At 37.2% G+C, this 12,586-nt stretch overlaps 1 protein-coding gene across 1 annotated transcript in view; it reads right to left on the bottom strand.

Annotated features, from left to right (window-relative positions):
• Positions 1 to 4,635, bottom strand: part of gpsm1b (G protein signaling modulator 1b) — an 82,706-nt gene extending 78,071 nt beyond the window's left edge. Inside the window, exon 1 of the mRNA XM_049465888.1 lies at positions 4,422 to 4,635. Coding sequence (XP_049321845.1) covers positions 4,422 to 4,486 — 65 coding nt within the window. The 5' untranslated portion in view covers positions 4,487 to 4,635. The remainder of the gene's footprint in view (positions 1 to 4,421) is intronic.
• Positions 4,636 to 12,586: the final 7,951 nt, after the last annotated feature.

Here is a 12,586-nt window from a genome sequence, read left to right as displayed (position 1 = left end):
AAGTGTTGCCCAATTCACAAAAGAAGCACCCATCCACAGGTGCCCCAATATACCCAATACCCAAGTAAACTTGTCTGCCATGTACTCGAAGAAGAATTGAGAAAACAGTGTCACTACACAGAAAGTAAACATAAATATATGCAGCGTAAATATATGAAGGAAAGTGTTGGCTAAACAATTTGCAAAGTTAGAACAAAGTTATTTTGCACTTATTTTGCAATTCACTAAAGAAGCATCCATCCACTGGTGGCACTGTTTTGCAACAAATATAATAAGTAAACTTGTCTGCCATGTGCTTGAAGAAGAATTGAGTAAACAGTGTCATTAGACAGCAAGAAAAATAAATATATAAAGGATGCATATATGAAGGTAAGTGTTGCCTGTTTCACAAAAGAAGCACCCATCCACAGGGTGCCCACATATACCCAATACCCAAGTAAACTTGTCTGCCATGTACTCGAAGAAGAATCGAGAAAACAGTGTCACTACACAGCAAGTAAACATAAATATATGCAGTAAATATATGAAGGAAAGTGTTGCCAAAACACTTGGCCCTCTTTTGCCACAAATATAATAAGTAAAATTGTCTGCCATGTGCTTGAAGAAGAATTGAGCAAACAGTGTCATTAGAAAGCAAGAAAAAAATATATATAAATGATGCATATATGAAGTGAATATATTTTTCACAAATTTTGCAATTCACAAAAAAACATCCACTGGTGGCGCTGTTTTGCCACATATTTAATAAGTAAACTCGTCTGCCACGTACTCGAAGAAGAATTGAGAAAACAGTGTCACTACATGTGAACGTAATGTGAACGTAGTTTAAGTCAAAAACCTATATTAAAGCCCAGTCATGCAAAAATATATAAATATATATTTATAAAATAAAATAACAAATATGCTATGATATATCATGAAACATTTTTGGTCATGCTGCCCAGCACTAACTGATACGAAAGACTATTTTACACTGTTTATAAAAGCTATGAATTTTAAGCGAGCTCTTTAAAAGCACTGCTATTGTTCTCAGCTGTTCACATGCATGAAATGGATTTCCATGCATATGGAGGAAGATCTGCTTCCGACGTTCATCACACAGCGTGACCCAGGCTGGAGATGAAAGCTGACATCACACGGGCCTCACACAAAAGCCCTCGTTGATGTGGCCTTACGTCACATGTGCACACAGCTGGAGCACAGCGTACGCTGTCGGGTCGCTCGTGTCAAATCACCTGAATACAGTGCGATTCACACGCCCCCGGGTCAGAACACACACTCAGCAGAGCACGGATTCACCGTATACACACACTAACATGTTTTTCACACTCCTGTTCAAAGGTGGCTTTGTTAGGCTGAGTAATTTAATAACCGTGCTCCAGGCTTCGCACGTGGATCACTAGCAGCTCTGAAAGGTCAACAATGAGCGTTTCGGTAATGTTTTACCCAACGTTTCAGAGGACTGATCCATCAGATCACTGTCATGTTTGTTTTTTGCATACTCAGCATTCAGCCATGTATGGAAACATGTAAAGATCAATCACTGCCATACATTGTGAGCAGAGCTCGAGCCAGCGTTTTCTAACTAGAACTGTACAGTACATCACGGAAATCTGTGAGTCATTTCACATTCTGGCTCTCATTTCCTAGTATATATCTTACTTTTACTCCTCTACATATAATTCATGCAAAATCTGTAATTCCTTTTTTAGTTTGTGAGTTTCAAAATGTAACATTTGGGTGCCCTAAATCACTCTGCCTACTAGGAGACACACTAATCAACACCAGAAAACTATAGAATAATCTTGATGTCGCTGATCATCGCCAAGAAAATCATCCTCACGAACTGGAAAACAAAAAATTACATTAACATCAATCACTGGAAAAATCTATTAAAAGATTATCTCCCTCTAGACACTCACTCAGAACCCACCAAAAACACCAATTCAGACCCAATTTGGACACATCTAATTCAAACATTACAGTAAATCACATAATAATCTAACACAAGATAAATCATAGCAAAATCATTAGTTAAAATGTGCACACAAGTTCATGATTTTGTTTCTGTTTAGCTATATGTTGGTATATATATATAAGGAAATATACATATATATATAATATTTCCAATATTTCATCTAAAGGTAAGGCTGGGTGCAGCAGCATTAGCATTAGCTGCTAACCGCAGTGTTAGAAGGATGTAAATGCTGCCCCATAGCACTAGACTGATGAACTCTAAGAGTTCTGGTAATCCAGTGTGATATCAGCTAGTGGTTTGTCTCACGTAGTTTGTTTTAACGCAGTAAACACGCAGACTAAAGTCCGATATACTCGCCTCCGAACGACGAAAGAGCTAGTGCTGCAGTTAGCGGCTAATGCTAATGCTGCTGCTCCCAGCCTTAGTGCTGGAGAAACTTCACTGAAAACTGACCTTTATAACTCTGTACTTCAGCGGAGTGACTTTACTGCTCCTTAATACCTGACTGGTGGGATTCATACACTGGATTATTAGGCTATATTATAAAGAATTTAAAGTGCACCCTATAATCTTGGCATCATGTTCTCCTCTACCAGTCTTACACACTGCTTTTGGATAACTTTATGCTGCTTTACTCCTGGTGCAAAAATTCAAGCAGTTCAGTTTGGTGGTTTGATGGTTTGTGATCATCCATCTTCCTCTTGATTATATTCCAGAGGTTTTCAATTTGGTAAAATCAAAGAAACCCATGATTTTTAGTGGTTTTGATGGAAGGTTCAATGTGCAAATGAGTAGAAAGGGCAGAATGACCTCAAAGGCCTCATTTGGGTGTCGATTCACGCCTCAAATGTTATTAGTATTCCTCAAGGCATCCTGGACTCACTGTTGCAGTTCTTGGACTTGTAAACTGCACTAGGTTCAATGTCACTATGCCCTCTGGCTCCGCCCACTTCTCTACTACAATATAGAGTTACTATATTCACTAATACCACTTACAACTTTACTACTGTACACAACACAAGCCTTATTATATATGTTCACCATGTCCAGAAGAAGCTCCGCCCACTTCTCTACTATACAATACAGAGTTGCTGGATATAGGTGGACAAAGGTATAACAAAACTGGCATAACAAAACTGTAAAGGAATATTTAGTTCCAAAGTCCTAAATAATAATGCATGTCCCTAAACTGAAGGGGTTCTGAAGACGTACCCTTGGGGGATACCACTCCAGTAACAAGAAGAGTACCACCCAAGTAGAAACAATTAAAATGAACCGTCAAAGATACTGGATGGTGTTACTTAAAAGAAAAGCAAAAGCAAAACCAATGCAAAGGAATATATTAAGTCCCAATGTCCTAAAAGATTATGTATATACCTGAACTAAAGGGGTTTTGAAGACATACCCCTTTGGGATACCACCCAAGTGCCAAAAAAAAAGGGTTTTACTGTACAGACTATATAGTATCTAGCTAGTCGTAAGGTTATATACTCAAGAAGCATAGCACCAGACTGCTTCATAGACATAAATATCATTTATTGCTATAATTTTCTCATAGTTTCACACTTCCAGATTCCTAAAATGTCTTTGGTGGCTTTCTAATAAAGCCCCTTCTAAGCATCTCTACAAATCTGAGAAGCCTCTGTACTCTACATTTTTCTGTTCTATTCAACACCTGGGTGACCTCACGGCTTCCAGGAAGAGACAAGAGACAACAAGACAAAACCCAGAGTGACAAGACAAGAGTGACGAGGAAATAGCTCTCGCACAAATAGCTCTCGCACAAATAGCTGTGCGCGGAGAGCAGAGCTGCGAGAGATAGCAGAAGCGACACGTATGCAAAGGCGAGAAGCGAAAAGACAGTTGCTTATACAAATTCCGGTGCCATAAAGCTACAGTGCACTGCATGCTCTCGCTGCTTTCGTTGCTTTCGTTGCTTGCGAAAGCAGCCCCTTCCTTGTGGCATCTCTGCAAATGTGTGGCATATGTGTTTTCATGAAAGCTGAGGAAGTCAACGCTCCTCAGCTTCTTTTAGAGAAGGTTTTAGAGAAGCCGCAAGAAGAGAAAGAAGGAGAGACAAGGTTAAAAAACGAGAAATCAAGGCAGTAGTAGCAAAGGAAGCCAAGAGAACAGTAGCCAGGCGTTCTGGGAGGAAGTCAACCATCAGCAACAACCGCCGGCAAAAGCAGCGACCAACGCCAGCTTCTCCCCCACCCACTGCTGAGGACGGCAAACGAGCCGGCCAGACCCCTATGCTCTTCTCTCTCTGTCTGTCTGTTTTGTCTTGTCGTTTCTGGTCTTATCTTGTCTTTCTTCCTTCCCCAGACTCAAACCACTCAAGATCTTCCTTCTCCTTTCACTCCATTCACTCATGTCGCTTCTCTGGCTGCTCTCGCGCCTTCTCTCGCTCGTGCACCCTTCCCCCGAGCCTCTGGTGCCCTACCTCGAGTGGAGCCTTTTGCTGGCCAGTTCCTGCTCCATGTTGGTGGCGTTAGCGGACTGAGCCATGGGCTCCAGTAGCCCTGGTAACACTGACTTGCAGCGGCTCTGGTCTTCACTGCCTTCCACTGTGGATCCTCTGGGTAGTGTGTGTGTGTGTGTGAGTGTGTGCGTGCATGCATACGTGTGTGTGTGTGTATGTGTGTGTGTATGTATGAGTGTGTACGTATGAGTGTGTGTGTGTGTTCCAGCTTCCTCCCTCCCTCCCTCCCTCCCTCCTTTCTGCCCTCCTGCCTGCCTTCCTTCTTGCTTGCTCTCTCTCGCACACACACACACACATACACACACACTCTCGCGCGCACACACACTCTCGCAAACACTCTCTCTCTCTCTTTTTCTCACACACTCATAGAAACACACACACACACACACACACACGCTCAAAGCCCGCCCCCTTTTCTGCAATGGCAGCCGGCTACTGAGGAAGTGAGGTATTGTGCAAATAAACCGTAAAAAAAAAAAGCATGGAAGCCCCGCCCACCACGGTGACATCACAGCACAGAGAAGAGAGGAGGAGGAGGGGGACCAATAGGAGGAGAAGTGGGAGAAGTGTTGCCCCTGCTGGTTATAATGTTCTGCATGTGCAGAATCTGCAAGCAGTTTCTATACTGAATGTAAAATATAATGTTTACCATATATATATATATATATATATATATATATATATATATGAGACCACTTAAAATGATCAGTTTCTCTGATTTTGCTTTTTATAGGTTTATTTTTAAGTAAAATGAACATTGTTGTTTTTTTCTATAAACTACAGACAACAATTCTCTCAAATTCCAAATAAATATATTGTCATTGGCAGAAAATGAGAAATGGCTGAAATTACAAAAAAAGATGCAATTGCAGATTGATACTAAAACATATGGAATTATTTAGATTCTTTAAAACGAAAAAAAAGGATATGTTTTATCTTTTAGATTCTTTAAAGTAGCACCTCTTGCTTAGATTAGACACTTTTGCACATCTTCTGCTGGATTTGCTCAGTCAGCTTTATAAGGTAGAATCACCTGGAATTCAGGCTTTCAGTTAACAGCTGTGCTGAACTCATCAAGAGTTAATAACTTGAGTTTCCTGCCTCTTAAAGTGTTTGTTTTAAACTTTAAAATGATCCTTAAGTGCAGTCGCTAAAAAAGGCCATCAAAAACATTCTATTGATGAAACTGGCACTTATTAGGACCACCCCAAGAAAGAAAGAGCAAGAGTTATCAACCTCAGAAACCGCAAGTTAATCCTTACAACCCTACAGACGGATTTTCCGTCCAAAATCTCACCTTGTGTTCTCAGCTTAATTACTCAGGAATCCCTTCACACATAAACATAATCCATATATGGTTAAAAAGGGCGGAGCTTACTCTTTCTAAAAATAGTGATGATTAACATCTCAGTGCGGTAAAGCTAAATCTACAAGAAACCCATTGAGAGAAAAACACCTAAAAAAAGTGAAAAATCTCCTTCCCCAACCAATATTATTTACCTTTAGTGCTTCAAACATATTTATATGATGTTTCAAACCAAATAATATCAGTAAATAAAGACTCAAAAGTGTCCACAGAAAAAGTGTGAAACTACCTGCTTTACTCAAACTAAAGCTAGGTATGGTGTGCGCACTACTTTATATAGTTTTTATATTACTTGCGCATTTTTACTAAGTACTAAACATTTTTATTTATTTATTTAGACTAAAAAGTTTACATTTTTGTATATATATGTTTTCTTTGTGTGTCCTGATCCTCAAAATACTGAAAGGCATAGGCTGCTCTGAGTGTCAGGTTTTTAGTATCTACATGTATCCTAGAGGTGTGATTATTGATTATCAAGAATAATAAATCCACCTGATGCTGTTTCTCCATGTATTTTATCAAAGTAATAATTAATAATCCATGTAATGAACTCAAATCATCAATATTCTTATGCTTTTTTAACTCATAAACACTCTAGTCTTACTATTTTTAAAAAGATATCTTAGGTGTGAATATATTTAAAGTCTATACATTCAAAAATAAGTAGCGCTTGGTAAAATTTTGAGCAAAACATGATCAGTTCCAGGAAAATATAAGAATTCTGCTTCCTTTTACATTTTAAATGATGATATTTTTGAGCAGCCGTATGTCTTCTGGAGTAAAAGAGATCAGGACATGTGTCTGTCTGATATAATTACTGTGTTATAAGACCTGAAAAAGAGGAACTGAAAACAAAAACAAAGAAAAAACACATAAAAAACAGCCTAGAGTTCAAAGGGATCCAGAAAGATCCAGATGTTTTCTAAGCCTGATTCTTTGCTGTTCTTCAGCATCAGCAGCTGGACTGTTTAACACTAGACCTGGTTACTGTCACTCTCCTGTCAGCAGAGTGATAATCACATCATTTCACACCTTTAAATTAACTCTCCACACGTTCTCCTCCCTCTGAGCCTCACACACACAAGCCTGCGGGACTCATTTAGCTTCCACACACTCTACTGTACTTACTACAGTTTACACTACAGCACTATATCCACATCTGCATCTGTTAAAAAATACAATCAGAAACATCTGCAGGACAAGATAACAATAGATAATGGAGAGGACAATGCTAACAGTGATAACTCAGAATATATACAAGTGGGATATAGTGAATATTTAGTAAGATTCACTTTAAAACACTGGGAAATGATTGGTTAAACCAGTGCTGTTAGTGTGTTTCGCAGTGTGTTGGATGTGTTTGGCAGTGTGTTGGGTGTGTGTTTGGCAGTGTGTTGAGTGTGTTGGGGGAGTGCAGTGTGTGTGTTTGGCAGTCTGTTGGGTGTGTTGGGGGAGTGCGGTGTGTTAAAAAGTCTTTAGCTATTAACTGTGTATTGATGTTAAAGGAGCAATCAGTAATAAATGTGAGTTATTGTTTTAATCTACTATGACTTGTTCAGTACCTCCTATCTGGTATGGATTATTAAGTAATTACTAAGATATAATCACTATAAATGATAAATAAATATTGTAAACACAAAATTATTTAGCATTTAGAGCAAATAATTATTCATTATGTTTTATGCATTATTTGGTATATATATATATATATATATATATATATATATATATATATATATATATATATATATATATATATATATATATATATATATATATATATAGTGGATAGATCCTTATCTACTATACATTATTCAGTATCTACTAGGAAGTCCCAAATATTTATTAATTATTTAGTATATACTCTGAAGTTATTGGAATTTCTGATTAATTATTCTGATTGATTATTGGAATCTCCCTTGAATTATTCAGTACCTACTATATACTTTTCAGAATAAAGTATTTATTTTTAAGTACTCTCTATAAATTACTCAGGATCTAGTATGAATTACCCAGTATTTACTTCTTAGTTATTCAGTGTTTACTATACAGTACATTACTCAGTATCTACTATGAAGTAGCCAGTATTTACTACACATTACTCAAGATGTACTATAAAGTACCCAGTATTTATTGTTAATTATTCAGTATTTACTAGGAAGAATCTAGTACTTATTAATATTGATTCTGTATCTACTATGAAGTAGCCAGTATTTATTATAATTTACTCAGTATATACTATGAAGTACCCAGTATTTATTATTTCTGTATTTTTTACATATAAGGCGCATTGGATGCATTATGCAACACTAGTAAGAAACAGGGGTGTCGTCATGTTTTCCTTCTAATTTAGTGGCTAGCGGCTAGCAGGTAAGAGTTAGTTGGGTGTGTTGGCGGAGTGCGGTGTGTGTTTGGCAGTGTGTTGGATGTGTTTGGCAGTGTGTTGGGGGTGTTTGGTGTGTGTGGTTTGTGTTTGGCAGAGTGTGTTGGGTGTGTGTGGTGTGTGTTTGGCAGAGTTTGTTGGGGTGTTGGGTGTGTGTGGTGTGTGTTTGTCAGTGTGTGTGATGTGTGTTGGGTGTATGTGGTGTGTGTTTGGCAGTGTGTTGGGTGTGTTGGGTGTGTGTGGTGTGTTTTTGGCAGAGTGTGTTGGGGTGTTGGGTGTGTGTTTGGCAGTGTGTGTGGTGTGTGTTTGGCAGTGTGTTGGGTGTGTGTTTGGCGGTGTGTTGGGGGAGTGCGGTGTATGTTTGGCTGTGTGTGTTGGGTGTGTGTGGTGTGTTTTTGGCAGTGTGTGTGGTGTGTGTTGGGTGTGTTTTGGCAGTGTGTGTTGGCAGTGTGTTGGGTGTGTTGGCGGAGTGCGGTGTGTGTTTGGCAGTGTGTTGGATGTGTTTGGCAGTGTGTTGGGTGTGTTTGGCAGTGTGTTGGGGGTGTTTGGTGTGTGTGGTTTGTGTTTGGCAGAATGTGTTGGGTGTGTTGGGTGTGTGTGGTGTGTGTTTGGCAGAGTGTGTTGGGGTGTTGGGTGTGTGTGGTGTGTGTGGTGTGTGTTTGGCAGTGTGTGTTGGGTGTGTGTGGAAGGCGAGCGAGGGAAAGCTCTGAGGGAATGCTAATCCACTTCACGCTTCAGGGGGGAGCTGGAGAAGAGCTTATCAGTGAAGCAGCTACATGGTTTTATAGAAGAGTGAGTGATTTCAGCTCAGCAGGAAGTTACAGTACTTTACTTCCTGTAACATCACTTCTTACTTTCTTAGAAATCGGCTTAAAGTTAAATTAAACTTTTATTTTTCTTTGTTTAGGAATAACAAAGAGTTTCTTAGAAAAATCCTTAGGTCACCATTGTACTGTGCAGCTTGATTAAGGGCAGTGTTTGATGTGTCAGTGTGTCCTCGCTGTCGTAACGACAGGTAAAGTTTGTCTTGTCCGGCTAAAAATGTGCTAGATTGTGTCCAATCTATAATATTGTTTTAAATAAAGCTCTGATTTTGCTATTTATAGGTTTATGTTTGAGTAAAATGAACATTGTTGTTTTATTCTATAAACTACAGACAACATTTCTCCCAAATTCCACATAAAAATATTGTCATTTAGAGCATTTATTTACAGAAAATGAGAAATGACTCAAAGTTTTAAGAGTTCAGAAATCAATATTTGATGGAATAATAATTTTATCTTGGCATGTTCTCCACCACCAGTCTTACACACTGCTTTTGAATGTTTTTTTTCTCCATTAGTGAATAATAATAGTGAATCACTGTGGTTCTCTGGAGTCTCAAAGCTTTAGAAATGACTTTATAACCTTTTCCAGACTGATAGATGATCAATGACTTTACAGTTTTCTCATCTGTTGTTGAGTTTCTTCAGATGGGGGGTTAATAATAATTATAATAATAATAATAATAATAATAATAATAATAATAATAATGTGATGCTTTTATCTAAGATCTTTTATCTGCTTCATGTTGTCAGACAGGTTCTATTATATAAGTGATTTATTGATTCTACAGGTCTGGAATCAGTAATTAGGCCTGATTGTGATTAGCAGTGAAATTGAACTCCCCTTATGAATTGAACTCCCCATTTTCAATTTAATATACTTTATGAAAATACACATTAAACATATTTATCTGTATTTCCGTAAAATGTTTTTTTTTAGTAATATGCTTTAAATTATATGCTAGACAATATATATAGCAGCATTAAATACTGATTAAAGTGTCCTTTAGTATAGTTTTTTTTGCCAGTCGTATTAAGATTTACACAATATGTGCATCAAGATGCAAACTAGTAGATTTACAATATACTTTAAGTGCATTAAAAATAATGTTTAAAAACACATATACTTAAATCTGCTTAACTTCACAGAAGTTGTAAGAAAAAATCACTCAAAAGCACAATGTAATGCTTTTATGTTGTGTTTAATCACAACTAAAATATATATAAGTTGGCTTAAGTTGTTCCAAAATATTACATTTAGTATGTATTTAAGTACATATTTTAATTTAAAATAAGAATGTACTATTCCAGACTTAATACACTTTTTTTTAAAGGGTCAGCTTTCCAAAAAGTGTGATTAATCACAGTTTATTTATGGGTGGCAAACCCTTCCTCACACAAGGCTAGATAGATTTGGATAGACTTTTTGTCCTTAAAGAAATAAAATATATTTATATTTACTTAGGTTATATTTGTCAGATATTAAATAAAAATCTAAGTATGATAAAAATGCAAAAATGCAAATCATTTTCACTGCACTGTATAATAAACTCACTCCTCTTGAACGCTGTTTACCTGCTAAACATTTCTGCGGCTCCCAGGCGACTGCTGTAATGTGATTTGGGTAATTTGTTTATATTGGAGTAATGAGTTTATGGCCCGGCCTGTTTTCCGTGCGGTCACTGTTATAATCTCACTATTTATAACACAATAAAGTTCATGAGGTCACGAATATTAACCCGACTCAGAGTAGAAAACTCTTAACATCAATATCAAGAACACACACACACACACTCACACACACACACACATACAGTCAGATAGAAATGTATGATAGCTGCAAAATTCAACATACAGGGGCTCAGAGTGGTCCAGCGGTCTAAAGCGCTGCCACTATGATCGGAAGATCGCTAGTTCGAATCCCGGTCATGCAGCTAGCCATCAGCTGCCGGAGACCTGAGAGAGCACAGTTGGTCTTGTTGGTCTCTGGGTGGGTACAGTACAGTAGATGGCGCTCTTTCTTTCCCCTCATCACTCCTAGGGTGATATGGATCAGCACAAGGCTGCATCTGTGAGCTGATGTATCAGAACCGAGTCGCTGCATGAGCAGCAGTTCAGAAAGAGGCGGAGTCTGATTCACATGTATCGGAGGAGGCGTGTGCTGGTCTTCTTAACCCTCCTGGTGTGTTGGGGCATCACTAGTGATGGGGGGGGGGGGAGGAGTCCTAATGAGTGGGTTGGATAATCGGCTGTCACATTTCTAACTTTTCTAACTTTCTAACTTTTCATTTGGAGAATGATAATAATTATTATTAAATTATTATTACATTATGCAGCAAAATAATGACAAAAAACACACAAAGAACACCGCTATATGTTTAAATTTGTCTCTGAAAAGTTTTATAGCTCCTAAAATGTATTCTGACCACATGAACTCACTCTCTCTCTCTGTAATGCATCCTCTCCTCGGGCTTATCTAACATCTCCATGACTTTATGAGTCTGATAAAAACCATCAGAAGCAATTTTCTGAGGTTTACGTCACAAACAAACCATAACAGATATATATATATATATATAGAAATATGTTTTTGTATTTTCATGCCTACTTCAAAAATATGAACAATAGTACTTTATTCAAGGATTCAAGGATTCAAGGAGATTTTATTGTCATTCGCATCACATGTGGTACATGAGGTGGAACGAAATTGTGATCTCATGATCCAGTTTTACACCCAAAGAGCTGTTATTAATAGATACATAGATAAAAAAGAATACAATAAAAGAAATAGAATATACAAAATAGATAGATAAATATCCCAAGAATAAAAAAAAATAAATAAATAGAGAGTAGAAGGTTCAGCAGGTTATGTAGAATATGGATTTAATTAACCTATAAAAAATCAATATAAATCGTTTAACCTTCATGGCCTTTTTTTCATGTTTATCCAATTTTCTCCACATTGTGTGCTTTAACTAAATGGAACTTGAAATCTCTAACACAGCTGATACTCTGTTTCCCTCTAGTGGACAAATGCCACATTTTTTTCTGATGTTTGGTGTTATTTAAAAAAACTGATTTCTGCATTTTATTTTAGATATACAGATAATTGGCAATTTCTATTATTCTATTACAGATTTAAATGTATATAATTATTAAATTATATGACCAGTTTTAATAAAATAAAATTCAATAAAATTGCACATTTATCATTTATATATAAATGCCACAGTATTCTGAGCAGCTCTGTTTCCTCTGAAGTGCGTTAATTTGACAGAAGTTCAATATTTTGAGTGTTTCTTTTAAGTTGCTTATTATTATTATTATTATTATTATTATTATCTGAACATACATCAATAAGCTATTACATTAAAACGACCTACTGCTTTACTGTATGATATATTCACTCAGTGGTAAACACCATTAGATCCACTTTATTAACGTTTTTAACTTCACTGTGTCAGTGGTTTTAATGTTATGGCTGTTCGGTATATAGACGATGTGTATAAGTGTTTTTTTATTATATTGACACTAGGAGGCGCCGTTTATCCAC

The sequence above is a fragment of the Astyanax mexicanus genome, chromosome 1, assembly GCF_023375975.1.
Source record: "Astyanax mexicanus isolate ESR-SI-001 chromosome 1, AstMex3_surface, whole genome shotgun sequence".
Classification (NCBI taxonomy): Eukaryota; Metazoa; Chordata; class Actinopteri; order Characiformes; family Acestrorhamphidae; genus Astyanax; species Astyanax mexicanus.
The sequence above is the reverse complement of the archived record's forward strand: the minus strand, read 5'-3'. Positions and strand labels throughout refer to the sequence as shown.